At 45.6% G+C, this 17,928-nt stretch overlaps 1 protein-coding gene across 1 annotated transcript; it reads right to left on the reverse strand.

Moving 5' to 3' along the window:
- Positions 1-7,885: 7,885 nt before the first annotated feature.
- On the reverse strand, positions 7,886-12,617 carry LOC123135349 (amino acid transporter AVT1C). The gene is made up of 12 exons (XM_044554383.1): positions 12,315-12,617; positions 10,962-11,308; positions 10,041-10,255; positions 9,921-9,944; positions 9,640-9,820; positions 9,325-9,544; positions 9,080-9,215; positions 8,952-8,971; positions 8,614-8,756; positions 8,475-8,518; positions 8,327-8,389; positions 7,886-8,208 (listed from the first exon to the last, which is right to left on the reverse strand). The coding sequence occupies exons 1-12, from the start codon at positions 12,512-12,514 to the stop codon at positions 8,110-8,112; spliced, it is 1,692 nt and encodes a 563-aa protein (XP_044410318.1). The 5' UTR covers positions 12,515-12,617; the 3' UTR covers positions 7,886-8,109.
- Between the last annotated feature and the right edge of the window lie 5,311 nt (positions 12,618-17,928).

Genomic DNA, 17,928 nt, shown 5'->3' on the forward strand with positions numbered 1-17,928 from the left:
CTACCAAGAAAAGAAAGGTGTGCCACGTAGGTAGTAAAGATTAAGCACCACGGCATATATTTAGCAGGATACAACGTATTGCCCTGCATCCAAAGCCGTTAATTACATTTATACATTTTAGGATGTAAAACAAACTATATATACAAACAAAAAAGGATGTAAAACCAACCAAGGAAGGAAGAGCAACTACCTTTGAACCTAATCCATTTTTGGCACCTCATTAAACATTGACCAGACCAGCAGCTACAAATACCCATCCATTCCCCATTGACTCTTCATCCATCCATCACCAAGCTAGCTAGCTTTCTCCGGCCACTGGCGGTGCAAGCAACCAGTTAACCAGAGTAAGCATGGAGGGGTCGGCCACTATGACCGTTCGGGAGGTGTTGTATATGTACAGCGTTGCGCGGGAGGCGTACGAGCGGTTCATCTCCGTGGGCGGCAACCCGGAGCAAGCCCAGAACGCGGTGGCGCTGCTGGTGTGGCTGGACCAGGGCATCATCTCGGCCATCCACCATGTCCCCGGCCTTGAAACCAGCGCCATGGCCATCGTCACCGAGGAGGCCAACGCTGTCCTCAAGTGTCTCCGCTACCCGGTGCCCGTGCTCCCGCCCATCCCGCTCATCTCCACGCTCTGCATACAGGGCGGCGTCTACATCGAGCCAGGCTTCTTCGCCTTCCACCAGGACTTGGTGGTCCGTGGGGTCGCCCACTTCCTCGATGGCGCCCGTAAGTTGGTCTTCAATGACCGCTTGAATGTATTGCTCAGGAGGTATGAAACTGGACTGTTTGGGAACCCGCCGGAGCTCATGGCGCCCTACAGCCCCCTTCCGGTTGTGGTGCCGGAGGACTGCCGCTCCATGTTCATCACCTTCTCCAAGGACATGCATCTCCATCGCGAAGAAATCTTCGACTACTTTAGGGAGTAAGTGCACTACCAAGATACTACTGGATCTACTCATTAAGTTTTGACTTGTATTTGAATCTACTAAGATCTGCCTGCATGCATGCATGATTCAGATTGACTCTTCACATTGATGTCTAATGGTTGTCAATTTGTCATGGATGGATGCAGGAAATGGGGTGATTGCGTGGTGAGGGTGCTCATGGAGAAGACGACAAGCGGCAACGTGCCCATGTATGGCCGGATCATCTTCAAGACAGAGGCGGTCGTGAAGCTGGTGCTCAACGGTGAGAGGCTCGTCAAGATCTCCATCGACCACCGTGAGATGTGGATGCGCAAATACATTCCCAGACCAACCAACATCACCGCCTAGCCTGATCCATCCAGGAATCAATCATCATCTTATCTCAATGCTCGTGTTGCTTGTTAGCCAGATCTACCGGATTCGTGACGTGCCATTTCAAAAAATATTTGTAACGCAATGTTGTTTTGGAGCCAAATTTGGAGAAATTAAAAACTGCTTGAGAAAAAAATTTGTTGCTCCTTCGTTTGGTACTAAATAAACCATATGAGGACATCATTGCCTACCTCGGTATCCTTCCCTTCCTTCTCCCAAACCATGGCGCGCAAAAGTTTTTGGTTTAGATCATCCTTCTCCCAAATCTTGGCGCGCAGAAGTTCTTGATTTTGATTTTAAAATTGTGCATGTTAGACAGAACAAAGGGGCACGCAAAAGTTCTTGGTTTATTTTGAAATTGCGCAAACGTTAGACAGCGGCCACCAATGTCGCAACATAGCCCCCCGTACCCCTCTCCCCACTCCACATTCGGGGATGGAAATTTCTGCTTTTAGGGCATGGCAATTCACACAATTTAACATTGATGTAACATGAAAATTCCCTTTAGCTGGCATGGCAAGTCCTCGACATGGTAATTTTCACCTTTTTTTAGTCTACCAATTCTCCATGCTGCAATTATGGCAGTCTCCAAAAAATGTATGGCAAGTACTCTTCTGCAGCATGGCAATTTTCTGACAATATTTTTATACAACATGCTTTTTTATACTTTAGAACATGGCAAATCCATATACAATAACATGGAAAATTTATTTATCTCGCATGGCAATTCTGGAGTGTTTGCTGAGAATTTTTTGTTTTGGAACAAAAACGTTCGTTCATTTTCGGCTTGCTAGGAGAACGATAGTCCGCTTGGGTGACCTCCCTGAGGGAACATCAATGAGTTATTGGGGTCATTATCTTATGTAAGTCTATACTCGCATACACCTTTCCTAAAAGTTCATCTACCACCAGGGACCTCGTCCGGGGTGACACCAACTTCATTGATAACGATGACAAGTTTGTCTTCCATGTGGCGGTGCCAGGATCAAAACCATGTGATGTCAAGCTTCACTAATAAAAAAAATTAGATCATAAACAGGAATGAAAACATCGTACTTTATTACAAACCAGCATATCCATGGCAGTAGTACTTTGCGATGATGCATACATTGATATGTATGCATAATAGCATCAGTACTAATAGACTGGAATACATCGGTTTCAACATAAGTTATGAGACAATGGTACAAGAAATCATCGCCTATTCTATTGCGCAAATCAGACTTGATATATTTCATTGCGGAAAATGCTCTCTCAACTGTTGCCGTCGCCACCGGCAAGATCAATGCTAGCTTTACCAAAAGAAATACTAGAGGAAAGGTATTGTACTTCTTTGTCTCAACTAGTTTTCTGCAAAGATCACTAACCCCTTTCAAATTGGAGAGTCTTGAATCATCACGAACATTTTCAAGGAAGTTATCAAGTTGGACACTAAGTTCTTCAATCTTGCTTTCACTCCCTAAATCATCTGGATACAAACGAGCCATTGCTAACACTTTTTCTTTGTCAAAATTAGCAAACGAATCAGAAGGATCCAAAGAAGCCATCCCAAGAAGCAAGGTTGTGCTGCTTTCACTAAAGCGGTCATCAATCTCTACACGTAACATATCAATAACGGCATACATCACACTTTGGTAGTAATTCTTATTTGATATGCCATCAGTCTGAACCTTACGCTTTGATTTCGATCCTCGGGGAATATGCATAGCATCCATATCAGAAAGTTCAATATCTTGTTCAATGCAAAAATCAGTAACCTTTTTAATCATACCTTCCCAACCTTGGTTTCTCATTTCCTGTAGCCTTCTTTTGGTTGTGTGAAGATATGACACGGCATTCACAATGTCCTGATCCTTCCTTTGCAAAGCAACGCTTAGATCATTAGTAATCCCAAGTATAGCCTTCATCAAGTGCATCATGAAAACAAAGTCAAATGTTTGAATAGCGTCCAGAACACCTTTTGCTTTAATCCTATCGAGAGCTTTGCTGGCGTTTTGTGCATTATCATCAACAACTTCAATTACCGAGGGGAACATAACAATCATATTCAAGAGCGAGCTGAAATGAGAACCCCAACGAGTATCCCCAGCTCGTTTAAGTCCAAGTTCTTGATTCAAACCTCTACCAGTTTCAAGTTCTCCATTCTGCAGTGCCGTTTGGACTCTTTTTGCTTGTTTCTCTCTAAGCATATCTCTGTTCTTAAAAGAATTTCCCACTGTGGAAAGAAGAACACTCATCCACTCAAAAATCCATACCACATCTTCATGGTTTTTTGCAACTGCAACTAGTGTGAGCTGAAGTTGATGAGCAAAACAATGGATGCTATGAGCAGACCTACAATCTTCCATTACTAAAGTTTTCAAACCATTCAAATGCCCTTGCATATTACTAGCTCCATCATAGCCTTGGCCACGAATTCGAGAAGTGCTAAGGTTATGTTTTTTAAGCACTGCATAAATAGCTTGTTGGAGAGAAAGAGAAGTTGTTTGAGTAACATGAGAAAGGCCAATAACACGCTCCACTGAAAACCCCCTTTTGTCAACATATCTTATAGCAAGAGCCATTTGTTCCTTGTGAGATACATCACGAGATTCATCAACCAATATAGCAAAGTATTCATCTCCCAGATCTTCTATGATTGCCTTCACTGTTTCTATCGCACAAGCTTTCACAATATCTTTCTGGATAGTCGAAGAAACCAACTTTAAATTCTGAGGAGCATTCTTCAAAGCAACAGCAGCCACATCGGGACAACGTGCAACATACCACTCATAAAAAGTTAGAAAATTCCCCTTCCTCAAAGAAGACTCGCTTTCATCATGACCTTGAAATGGCAAGCCCAAAACAAGAAGCAACCTTGCAATATCTATTGACGCAATCAACCGAGTTTGGTACTCTATATTGGATTTCTTTGTTCCCTTGTGTAAGACAGCTCCAATTGATTGCTTCTGGTTCATTAGATCATCACATCTCTTCATGTTCTGATTATGAGTACTTGAAGGACCCCCAACATGAATATCCAATCTCTTTACATTATTCCAACTTTTCCACCCCTTTGTTGAAAATACATCTCCACCGCCACGGCCTAGGCTTTCATCCTGAAACAAATAGCAACAAAGACAAAATGCTGCATTTTCCTGTGTACTATACTCCAACCAAGACTTGTGATCCTTGAACCACTCTTCATTAAAACGACGTTGAACTCCACTAAAATCTGTTTGAAGGAAAGCATGTCCTGTTGGTTGGAACGGGCCTCTCAGGAGGTATGCTCTTCGCACATCATCACGTACTTTGGCACTGTACTGGAAAATTGGTATGCGATTTGCAGGATCCGGCGGAAGATTAGATGTATCAACTTCCTCTTTTTCTTTAGCTGGGAGCGGCCTTACATTACTATTAATTAACACACGTTCCAAAGCGGCTCGAGCATCAATAGGAGTCTGTTCTTCCTCATTCGCAGGTGATTGCTGCTGTGTGGTATTTGCAACATTTGAGTTGGATTGCCACTTCTTCAGAAATTTATCCATTTATCAAATGAATGACCCGACAAAATAAACCTATTGCTAAGAAAATGGAAATATGCAATTCTTATTCTTAATAAAAATAATCTCCTACATCCTAAATCTTAATATTGCTAGTGAGAGAAAAACTGGAAAATAATGAACTGTAATGCTGTTTTTGCACATAAAACAAACAAGTAGAAGTAGAAAAGTGGAGGGCCTTGCCTTGTGTAGTTGTGTTGGATCAGATACAGAGTGCAGACTAGTACAGTAGTATTGATCGATGGATTCAGAGTTTCAGACAGACAGTTTGTGTGCAGCCGCAGGTGTGCCGCTCGCGGCTCGCCGGACGGCCCAACGTGGTCGTTCCTCACGTCTCGCGTCCAGAGTCCAGCCAAAGATCACCGACGCTGGGAGTCCGGAACAGCAAGTCTGAAGGCGATGCGCTGCGGCGGCCGTCCACGGTGGAGAGGCATGCGTGAAGGAAGGAGCCAACGAGATCACGTAATTTGGGGATCAAACTAGTGCGATCAGTTAAGCGATTTTGGATTTCTTCTTGCGATACAGCCCAGTAGTGGCCCAACTAATTGTTACACAAGCAGAAAAAATAAGAGAATAGATGGGCCTGTGTAGTTAAATATTGGTTGCCTGGTTCAACGACGTGATATGCAGACCTGGGGGTCGATCTCATACGAGAAACCTGTGTAGTCAAGTGACTACACAGTTATAGCCTGGCTTCGCCACTTCCATGACCACCTCCACATCCTTCTCAGGAAGTCTGAGACCAGGCTGATGGGCATACCAGGCTCAAGAAAAAGGCATGGAAATGTTCTCGGTTTTGATTTTGAATTACACATTTGTCATGGACGGATGCAATAAGTGGGGCGACTGCATCCTGAGATGCTCATGGAGAAGACGGCGGGAGGAATCATTCTGATGTACGACCAGATCATCTTCAAAGTTGAGGCGATCATGAAATTGATGCTCAACAGCGAAAGGCTTGTCAATATCTCCATTGACCATCGTTAGATCTGGTTCCACGATTATATCACCAGGCCAAGCAACACCACTGCTTGATCCATCCATCCAGGATCTCCATCCTTCCAATCCTCATGCTAGATAGCCAGATCTACAAACCAATCGATTTGTAACACAATGTGGTGCCCTAAACAAGGTGAGATAAAGAATTTCTTGAGAAAAAAGTTTGTTGCTCCTTTAATTGGTATTAATAAAAGAATATAATGACATCGTTGTTATTTGGACACTGACCACTTCTGGAGGCGGCGCGAGGCAGGGGCGCGACAGCGGGGCGAGCGAAGGATAGGCGGCAGCAGACGGGGCGAGCGCAGCCAGCGAGAGTGTGGCGCGCGTCCAGGGTGTGTGTCGCGCGGGGGCACAGTGTTGCGGTGGCTGCGGCGAGCGCGACGGCAGCGGCGGGCGTGACCGACACGGTGTAGCACGGGCGTGGGCATGGAGAGGGAGTGGCCCGCCGGGCGCAAAAGAAGAGCGGCGGGCTCGGGCATGGGCGTGCATAGGAGCGGGCATGTGCCACGGGGTCAATCCGAGGAGCTCGGTGGGTACCCCTGCAATGGCCCTGGCGGACGGCGGTTCTCGGCCACGGCGAAATACCTAACGAGAGCAAACGAGAGGTGAAACAGGGGAAAGGCAAGAGGAGATCATGGCGGTGTCAATGGCGCCCTAGGGGAAGACATGGGAGCTCGGGGCGGCGCGGATCAAACGGCAATGTCGCGGTGGCCCAAGGTTGAGGAAGACAGCAACGACGTCGATGCGGGGGTGCTGGACTTGATCTCGTTGGCGCGGACGAAGTAGCGAAGGCGTTCGGAGCTGCTCGACAAGCGCCTAGCCCGCAGGGAGGGCAGTGGCCATGTGGACAGGGTCGGTCATGGTGGCTGGCGTCTGACTTCGTCCAGATCGACGGGATCGAGCGAGCGAGGAGGAGAAGTGGATTTGAGAGGGGACATCGAGGAGGAGTGAGGCCATGGGGCAGGGAAGGAAGGGCATCACCCTTATCCATTGCCCTTCGATGCCAGCGAGGTGGTTAGGCGGGAGCCCGGCTCTGTAGCGACGCGGCTCGGGGAACAGGAGAAGACGACCGCGCGGGGACTGGACCACTGAGCCGGTTCGGTGGCAAGGTCCGGGGGTAGGGCGAATCCCCTTTTACATCGTCCTTTTGGTTTTTCAATGTATTCTAATATGTTTCTCCTTTTTAACACCGTTTTCTATTTATTATTATCAACTAAATGATCTCTACTCCTAATGTCTCAGTTGGTAGTCTCCGTTCCGGGTTTATTTTCGTCCCACCTCCCGAGTGAGGAAGAGGGGGAGAGAGAGTGAGGAAGAGGGAGGGAGAGGGTGTGTGTGTGTGAGAATTTGATGGTAAAAAAGGTCATCAATGTCACTTAATATGTATAAGAATATTAGATATAATATTAACATAATTGATATTGAACTTTTAAAGTTAATATGGCCCCGTTGCGAACGCACGGGCGTTCTTCTAGTGTTCTTTATATTTGCATGTGCATTGCAGCGTCAACCTGAACCCCTTCTTCAGTCCCACCTTACTTGTACTTCAGTTACCCTAAATAAGTTGCATGTAAGACAATTCCTAAAGCTCAACCGTTAAATAGCCGATGCACAATGGCCACCCATGTTGCTATGTAGATGCCCGGTTAACTAATTCCATTATTTGGACAATGGTCACCTGCATACACCTTCCGGCAACCCTCGTCCTGCCCCCTCTCATTTTTTTCATGCATTTATATCTAGTCCGTACTCTTCCTCCCTCACCCTAAATCCCTAATTAGTCGCCAACGAAGTAACCATGTGGCATTGCCTAAGATCCTTCACTTTCTTTTGCATTTACATGTTATTCCTCGAAATCAGCATCCAACCATCATCATACCCGCCTCACTCTAAATATAATTAATCTAGAGACGAATAAAGGTTCTAGTTGCATGTCGGCAAAATTACACTCTCAATATAGATTGATGAAAAATTCAAGTAGCCGGTAATTCGCTAGCAGAACTCGGACTTTATACTGCTAAAGATCCATCAACGCACAAATTTAACAATAATAATGCAGAGTTATCGGGGTTGCCACAAATTTAACAACAATACAAATTCAATCATACAACATTTATATATCGATGGACACAATTCATTGTTCGGCAAAATTTGAATCCTCCACTCTCGCTCATACATACATATGCTTAATTATATGTATAATATAATGCGGTCGAACGAGCAATCTTCTCTATTATGTATGTAGGGAAGGAAGTACTTCAGGGTCAGGTGGCGTAGTTCTGGACAATCCCGGAGAGGGATGAGTATGTCCCCACGCAGGCGCAGGTAACCCCTACGGCGATGATGAATGAGCATGTCGCAGTCTGTAAAATAGTTTTTAGTTAGGCTCCTCATCATAATATGACTTCAGAACCTTCTCTGTTCTGCTAGATACAAGTATAATTATAATAAAGAAATGTGACGTTGGAAATATTTGTGTACCTGATACCAAGTCGCTTTTGCCTTGAGGATGGCCAGAAAGCAGGCACAAGGCAGAATGTAGGTCTGCAATGAAAACATATTTTAGCCTCTCACGAATAGCTTACCGATTACTTGTTATCATCTGATGAAATAATCAGCGAAAACTTACCACAAGCATCGCGAATAAAGAGCCAATCAGAGCCATCACAAGTGCTGTCAATTTACATAAAAGAACAAAAGTCAGTGGATAATCAAACGGTGTGCTACTAATGTGTAGTAGATCAAAGATAGAAAGCAAATTAACTTACCAAAGAAGGGAACTGACAGGGCAATGATGAGGGTTGACACCACCAGGGCTGATCTAAGAATGATTATGTTGGAGTACTTCTGCTGGCTCCGCGGCAGCAACTCTTCCAGACTCATGGCCAGTGGGGTTATGGTCAATGCATATGTGATTCTTCGTTAAGGACATTGCACAATAGTCATATACATCAACAAATGATTTCAGAACATTATGTAAAGCTACAAAAAAGATTGTTCTGTATTCCAGAACAGCATAGACAAGAAACAGAATTTTCTCTATGTTTTGTTTTTAGATTAATAAATAATCCCCTTTCAAGATAAATAATTGACAAGCCAAGGATATTTGGTTATCGGATTTGCCACCTGCAATAAAATTCAGGTGCTAAGTCAACATGACTGAGAATAAAGTAACGTAAAACATGCTTGCTACAGAACAAATGGATCTGAAATAATCTAGCAAAAGCAGTTTACCGTAGCCCAGACGGCAATCTTGGAAACCACCAGATTCTCCGGTAAGTTGAGGGTGAACTGAGACTCGGTGGCTTCGCCGAACATTTTGTATCCCATAACAGCGGCGGCAGTAAACAAAATGGTAGAAAACCCAATGCTGAAATTACAGAAGCATCAAACCAAGAGTGAGTTCTGACCTTCCCCAAAACAAATGATATGGGGCATGGACGGACTGCATATAGGTTGTCCCAAAGTGGCCAATTTACCAGGTGAAAAGAATGGAAGGAAACTGGTTGCGGTTCTTCAGAGAAGAGTAGATGTTTGGGAACACCCCGTGGCCCGAGTAGCAGTAACCATACAGTCCAATCGCGATAGGAATTCCCGGGAGGTTTAACGCGGTCCCTTTGTTCTCGAAGCCGACATGATCGACAACCCCAATCCAGCATAGGCACATGACCACAAGGATTGATGCAACCACACCACCAGCTACAAAGTACAGAGCATACAAATAAAGTGTTAGTCTTGTTAGATACTCTGTTAAAAATTGTTTAAAAAAATAGAAGCAGCAAGTGAATGCAGACCTGAAATATAGCTCAGGCATGTAAGGTCACGGAGCCAAGTGGTCGGCATGACAACAAGCGTCGTCAAGATTGCGAAGAACACGTGCGAGTTTATCGTCAAGCCCCCAATGTTGAGGTGTACATTGGGGAACAACTTTGATAAATTGTCGCTTTCCAGTATCAAATACTCGATGCAGCAGGCCTGCAACAACAGATCACCAACCCGTTAATTAGTCGCAGATTCTTTTAGATGTTGCGATGACTCTTCGGGTTTAAACGGTCGGTTGGTACGGAGTACTTACATACAGTTCCACATACAGAATTATCTGCAGATAGTGAAGCCACACACAAGAAGCAGAAACAAGTTAGCACAACAGCTTCCCCGGGCTGAAATCTGCCCAAACCGAAGAACTTAATCTTACCGAGATGGCTATGCGGCCGGTGGTGCCAAAGGCGGCGTGCCCGATATCCGGGTACGTCTGGAGGCCCTCTTTGCTGTCCAGGCAACGGCGCAGCAGCACACCGGTGTACCATGCGAGCAGAGCAAACACAACCAGTATCACCAGTCCGAGCCAGCCCCCTTGCTTGATGGCGTAAGGCGTCGACAGGATTCCGACGCCACACAGAACATTTATCCCTGCATATTAAACAGAAATGGGAGCACTGGGCTTAACAACCAGAGAATTTTTGTCATCAAGAATTATGTACTTATCCAGGATGAGCAAGTATTCTTCAGGTTCAGTAAAATTTGTCACAGGAAAGTTCAGACGTTCAGAATAGAAATTCTATTGCAGATCCAACTGGTTTGTCTGGAAGCAGCGGGACAGCGTGCAGATCTCGATGTGACAACATGTCACATGGATTGGTTGCGCTGACTCATCAACCATGTGATGTCCCTATTAATACGGAAGAACAGGAAGAAAAATCGAAACGGTGGACCGGGAACCATGTGCGATGCGGCGCCTCAACGACGCGAATGGACAGTGCTCAATCATATCATGCATAATTCACCACTTGGTGTACTTGATGGTTAAGTAGATCTGATCAGAACATTCATGGAGCTAATTAATAGTTTCAGTACACTGAACTTGGACATTGGTCTGCTAAGAACGTGTCTAGGTTCACCAACCCTGATATGCTCAGCAATGGTACATCACAAGAATATGCTGCAGTGCCAATAATTGAGGGCTCTGCGCACAAAACAAGCATGCAGTTTTGTGGTTGGATTTTACCAATCGATTTACTCGTGTCGGCCCGACAAATCTAGCATTTCTGTAGCATTTCATTTGAAATTCAGAATGGGAAATTCATTCACCGGCGAAGCCTGTGTTGCAGGTGCTTACCGTTCATAGCTCCCTGGGTGTAAGAGCACTGCTGATACGGCGAAGCCTCATGGCCGACCACCACCGGCTTCCGGTCCTCGGGGATCTGCTGCAGCGATGGCTTCCTCGACGGCAGGAGGTACTGCGAGCTCTTCTTCCGGATGTCCTCATGCTGCTGTTGCTCGTCGCTTGTGGTCGGGCGTATGAGCGGCTTGACGAGACTCGAGACGATCTCGGGGGTTTTGCCCCGGAAGGAGGTGTTGAGGAAGGAGCTGTTGAGGAAGGAGTTGGACAGCCTGCTCAGCGTCGGGGTCCCCAGGAACCCCAGGCTCGGCGACTGCACGTTGCTCAGAATGTCGATCGATTGCCTGTGGAAACACAAGAGAGAAAAAAATGTTTGTTACTATAATACAATAAGATTGGCCAACAAAATAATTAGTTGCCTTCTCAGAGTCAGGGTCCCCGGCAATGTTTCTAACTTGTTTCAGGCTATTTGTAGCCAACAAAATACAGTAAGATTCAGTCTCATCTAATTAAGAAGAGCAGTCCAGATGCAGGTTTTGGGCAGAAATGGTGACTTGGAACAAAATGAAAACGCAAGGCGAAACAAAACCGTGGGACCGAAAAGAAAAAAAAATGCTGCGAAATCGCGCGTTTCGGAAGGAAGAATCCAAGGAAAAAGAAACAGCTGAGCAGATGATGAAGAAGTGACAGCCAGGTGCTGGTCACTTGGTCCACAAGGCTGAGCTGTATCACCCCACCCCACCAGGGGTGACCTGGCTGTTTAAAATTGGTGACATCCTTCCAAAATATAATAAAGAATAATAATAATAATAATAGTGGTGGTGCTTTGTTTGGAGACAGGCATGAGTAGAGGTGGTATTTTGGATGATGATGATGATTAAGCCAGTACAGGTAGTGGATTGAGATGGGTGGGCAAGCACAATTCCAACTTTCCCACTCTGAGGAATGGATGTATATTCACTAATTGCCACATCAGCAAGCACCATACATACAGATCCAGAGATGCAGAGGGGGGAACAGAAGATAAGAGAAGAGAACATGATGAACATGCAGCAGGTTGGTTTTGTCCTGTCTGTTTCTCTCTCTCTCTCCCTGTCAGAAAGGAAGCGTGTGTCTGCTCCTCCACCTCCACTCATTCGTTCAACTCCATTGATAGGCGGTAGCAGGAATGGAACGCCATGCGATTGTTCAAAGGGGGGCCAAAGAATGGATCGAGTTGAAACTTGAAAGAAAGAAAGAAAGAAAGAAAAGGGAGACTGCAGTAGCAAGCAAGCAAGCGATAGATGGGATCGATCCATGGTGTTGAACGAAAGACTTTGATGGATGGAGATGGGATCGTTATATACATACCTGTAGCTCTGCGGCCATTGGTTGGTGTACGAGTTGGGCTGGCTGCCGCCGCCGCCGCCGCGCGGGGTGCCGCACGACGACGAGTCCGACGACGACCCGTCGCCGGCGTCGTCCTCCCTGTGGGCGGGATCCTCCTCGTCGCCGTCGTCGTCGTCGCTCTCGATGATGAAGCTGCGCTCCTCCCCCAGCAGGCTCTTCATCCTCTCGCTTCTCGCCGTCGCAGAGGAGAGCAGGGGAGAGAGGAGAAGACAAGACAGGAATGGGTCTGGCTGATTGCTTCTCCTTCGCCTTGCTTTGGACTTTGGCCGGAAGGGTTTATATAATAGCCTACGGTTCAAAAATAATAGTACATTCCAACTTTCATTCACCGTAGGAGTAATAAGGAAACCAAATTAAGAAAGCTTTTGACAGTCCATGCCAGTGTACGTACTACAAAACCCTAAACTCAAAAGAAGAAAGAAATAGCAGCTCTGCTTTTCCGCCTCGATTAAAAAGGAAAAACATTTTGCCTGGCTGGACAGCGAGCTGTCGACGCATAAAAACCTTAATTATTGTAATTTTATTAAGGAAAATACTAAAAGGCAATGGCATTGTGATTTGTTTTACAAAAATAATATTGGTGGCAGTGGTTTAGGTTGCTAGTTTTTTTTCCCGTAAACACGTGTTTTTTTGTATAAAATTTGGCCGACCGATCATCTCCCTCCCACGAGATCTCTGGGCGTGTGGTCTCCTCCCCCTCTTTTGTATTGTGTCGTTCCGTCTCCCCTTACGAGCGTTGCGGGATCTCCTTTGGCCCACTTTTCCCGCCTCCCATGGACGGTAGCGCACGATAGGCTGCTACTTGGTCCATGACCCACCTACCGTCCCGGTTCCGCTGTCCTCCACCTCATGGACGGTAGCATGATAAGCAGCTGCCTGGCCCAGGACCCACCTGTCATCGCCGATTTGCCATACTCCACCTCATGAGGAAAGGAGACATGCGGAATGAAGATAGGGCACGAGCGACGCCAGAAAGGAAGAAGAAATGTCGTGTTCCGCGCGTCATTTCATTTTCTTCTAGGGCTGCTGACGTAATCCTGCTGGAGGCCTCCGTGCAAAATAAGGACATGAGCCTGCACAACTGTATGTGGGGCAAACTTGGCACTTCGGCCTCCTCTGATAGCAATAGGGAGTCCAGGAGGGGGATAAGTCGAGGGATGCGGCAGCTAGGGTTTGCATGAGCCCTTGGATGACAGTTGGACGTTATATGCAAACAAAAAGAACCGGAGGGGGCATAACAGTACATTTTACACCAGGACCCTCAAAGGATGCAAAATTATAGACCACTCTTAACACTAAAAAGGAGTCAAGGCCATGAAGCAAGATAGAATCCCATGCTTATAACAGTATGCAGAACTGATCGGAACCCATCATCATCGGGGATGAAACATCACCGGCTACTAACCGGGGAGAATAGAAGTAGATTCCAGGCTACTCCAAAGCCGCCTCCCCTATGTCACGACGATGGGGAGGAGAGAACGGAGGTGGCTATATAGAAAGCCGACGCTCCCAAGAAAGCAAAATTATAGACCACTTCTGACTTTGAAAAAAAAGGAGTTGAGATCATGATGCAAAATTGCAGTAACGTCCTTGGAATGGGGTGCAACACCGACCGAGGCCAACATCGTTGAGGATTAAACCACTTCGTATGATGGGTCAGCTACCACTCCATCACTGACTGCTAACCGGATGGAAGAGAAGTCGATGCCAAGTTGTGCACAAACTGCCCTCCCCCCCCCCTACGGCACGACAACAGGAAGTAGAGAACGGAGGTGGCTTTAGAGAACGTCGACACTCCAACCTGTCGTCATTCTACCAATAGGGTACATCAGCGTGCCAATAGAAACCTGATGCCGGAGACAAGAGCAAGATTTTCCCAAAAAGGGAAGGGTGCTCCTGCTGCCGCCATGGCTCCAACCCGCACATAACTAGGACTGAGCACCAATGACGAACTGATTTACCAGCTCGTCAGACACATGCTCCCTCCCCCTTCCACATCTCCTCCTCTTTCCCACGGTGAGAAAAGGCATGCGCCAGAAGAGAGCATATAGTGAGAAAAGGCGTGCGCTAGAAGAGCGCATATATATATAGGGAGAAAAGGTGTGTGATAGATCCATGCAACCATTTTTTGCTAGTTTATAGATCACTATTTTCTCTTTCACGGCCATTTTTTTAAATCATATGTATCTATGATATACTTGGCCATCCATCGGGCTGGGCCTAACAAAGCCCGGGGAAGAAAACCTAGGCCCGGGCCCGGCCCGTCAGTGAAAAAGCCCGCTAGGCCTTGGGCCTCGGGTCGGGCTCCTTCACTAGAATGCAAAAAAAGCCAAGCCAAGCCCAGGCCTGGCCTGACGTCTCCTTGGGGCCGGGCTGGGTATCCCATGGCCAGGTATATAATCTATCTAACACATTTACTTACTGTGCATATATGCACACTACTAGTTTATTTTGGATTTATCAACCTTTACAAAAGAAAAAGAAAAAGGTTGGAAAGCAGAGAGAGGTTCCAGGGTGCTCGAAGCCAAAACAAGGAGCAACCAAGGCAGTAGCTAGATGAAACGAGTGGCGCGCTAAGACATGTTCATGTGGGCCAGTTAATTAACCGTCCACTTGCTCAGAGGATACGTACAAGATAGATAGATGGCGCCTTCAAGGAGTTTGTGTGGCGTCTTGCAGGGGAGGCTCTCTCTGCTGGATCGATGAGGTTCTTATTAGCTTAGCAGCAAGGATCCAAAGCAAGCAGGGGAAACATTATGATTATGATTATGATTAGTAGTACCCCACCACACGATGCTGCTTATCATAATGGGGGACACATTATGTTTAATCATCATCATTATTGATTGATGTCGTTGTTGCTGCTTATCATACAGATGTATGTCGACATATTTTAGAGTGTAGATTCACTCATTTTGCTTCATACGCAGTCACTTGTTGAAATCTCTAGAAAGACAGATATTTAGGAACGGAGTGAGAGGTAATGTTGGTGGGGGCAATTTGTTTCTGGCCGCAGATGAGACGACAGCAATAAGAAAGAGAAAAAAACAGCCATCCATTGGATGGACATGGCTGTCACTGAAGCATTTTCTTGGCAGTTCTGTTGGCCTCACCGATCGGATCTTAGTAAACGCTGACGGACGGAGTAGCTGGGCTAGCAACAATTATATTATTATTATTAGTAGTAGTAAAGTATGTGTTTGCATTGCCAAAATGACTGATTGATTGCCCACCGTTGAAATTTACTTGTTTATAATCACGTTTGCTTGCACTGTAGCACGCTCTGGATCATCATCGTCAGCGGCCGATCGGATCCCATGGATGCATGCATGGTTTCTTTATGTTCATTCGCTAGCAGATAAGCTAAACTGAACTCGGGACAGTGGAAGAATGGACCATGCCATGCCATGCTGTTGACGCCAACATGGATGCATTCCCATCCTTCTTCAACCTTTTGGAAGGCCCTACAAATATATACCGACGAAAGCCCGTCATTTTAACTCTTCTGAACTATAAGGTGTGAGTTTAATTTTTAAGCCCCAACCCACATGTTGGTGTCCACATAAGTCCGGGAGGCCCTAGCCTTGGTTGATGATCCATACTTCCAGAGGATGACGGTGGCATCGGATTGCAAGGTGGTGCTCGATCGACGCAATCAAGCACCGGAGTGCGTCTTTTTACGGTGCTGTGCTACATGAAATATTGCTTAGTTCATCTACTTTTATTTCCTGTGCTTTTAGTCATGAGTTTCGGACCTCGAATGCTGAGGCCGACCGTCTTGCAAAACATGCATTAGCGCTAGGGACTGGCCGTCGTGTCTGGTTGGGGGTCCCTGGTGAGCTTAACTTCATCCCTGCAACAGTGACAATCGAGTAATAAAGCATGTTTGCCTAAAAATACATAAGTACAAATGAATCCCCAAGTCAGCCTGGCCCCGTCATCACGGTTTTAAAGGAATAAGCTAATGTTTGGGACAACCTCTATGAGAAAAAGTGGGAACAAACCTACACTTCTATGAGAAAATTCAGGATAGAAAACTGCAAAAGCAAAATCTAATAAAAAAATTTGCGAAGAGCAAAATCCAATAATTGAGGAGTATGATTTCTTTTAATAGAGCGTTGTGCCACATGAATGAATGATGATAAAAAAAGGCATCGGATTATAATTTTTTTAGATTTATTTGGTAGAAAAAACTTATATTCCATTTTATAAAATAACCCTTTAAAAAAAAGGAGGATCACCCCCGGCCTCTGCATCCGGGAGATGCATCCGGCCATATTATTAAAAAGTGCCAACAAAAGACAGAACCCCTTATTTTTGGTTTACAATATTTAATTTCCATGTGTTTCATGAAGTCAGAGTTTTCTTCAAAGGTTATTCTTTTTTATTTAAACAGGCCCTTATTAGATCAGAAGTTGAGGATTCTCTAATTTTACGACAATTTTCTTTCTCATGAAATTAGGTTTTTCCAACAATTTGGGATGGCACTATCTCATCAGTTCCAGTCCACATGGCGAGCAGAGAATACTTCCATCTAGGACAAGGAGGAACATTTATGTCTTAAAGTTCTCAGGGTTGATAGGACCGAACACTAGGCCCATTCGTTCGAATGAATTTCATAAAAATTCCTGAGGATTTTTTCTCTTGTGATCTTTTGTCCTGCAAGATGGTATGATTAGAAAACTAACATTATGACTCCTATGGTCAACTGATTGTATGTAATATGGAAAATCCACGGGTGGTTATTTATTTAATTCAAACATCTGTTTTTTTTTTTTGCATCACAAGTACGATACTGATGCTAGACATTTTTCAGTAAACCACACACATCAATATTCAACAATCAGAACACATGTACAAACACACGCTAAGGAGGCCAGAAAAAATCAGGGGTTGACAATGTCCTGAAAACTATGAGAAAGGACACCAAGACATAGAAAAATACAAGAAGGTCCATAGGGGTCCTTGCATGCACACACCGAAAACTGATGGTTGTAACCAATACCCAACACCGCCAAGGGGTTCACAGGAGAAGAAGCACAACATCCACCGTCGTTAGACCCAGGGGAACACAATCGCCATAAAGGCTTTCAAAGTTGATGAACATGACTGCTGCAAGCAGCAAGGTACATGTTGTTATGGCACGTTTACTGGAGAACATCCCCATGCTGACCTAGACCCGAATCCGCCGTATCCCACGGACCTAGTCGGGGAAGAAGGCCAAATCTACAACCCTTGAACCATGCATGATTCCCATTCCAGATGCTCCATCTCATCCGTGCCCCTGACATCATGCATGCGAACAACAACAACAAGAAGAAGAAGAACCCGAGAGGAAAATAAAACCTAATCTCACCGCCCGAGTGGCCAATGAGATGACAAGGCCAGCCATCGCCTCCTCGATGCCGCCATGGAGAGGGTCTCAGTGAGGAGGAAGAAGCAAGGCGACTTTAATTGATGTGGCATTACCCCGCTACGCAATGCCACTAGCTAAGATGTTTATTTAATCATCATCATTATTGATTGATGTCGTCGTTGTGACTGGAGAGATCCCCCCCCCCATGACCCCCACGTC

The sequence above is a fragment of the Triticum aestivum genome, chromosome 6B, assembly GCF_018294505.1.
Source record: "Triticum aestivum cultivar Chinese Spring chromosome 6B, IWGSC CS RefSeq v2.1, whole genome shotgun sequence".
NCBI lineage: Eukaryota > Viridiplantae > Streptophyta > Magnoliopsida > Poales > Poaceae > Triticum > Triticum aestivum.

Excerpts from the sequence above, each read along its gene's own strand:
- LOC123135349 (XM_044554383.1), bottom strand. The coding sequence starts at position 12,514 with ATGAAGAGCCTGCTGGGGGAGGAGCGCAGCTTCATCATCGAGAGCGAC. Across the intron at positions 9,945-10,040 it reads CCGGCCGCATAGCCATCTCG|ATAATTCTGTATGTGGAACT; the intron begins GTAAGATTAAGT and ends CACTATCTGCAG. Across the intron at positions 8,972-9,079 it reads AGATTGCCGTCTGGGCTACG|GTGGCAAATCCGATAACCAA; the intron begins GTAAACTGCTTT and ends ATTTTATTGCAG.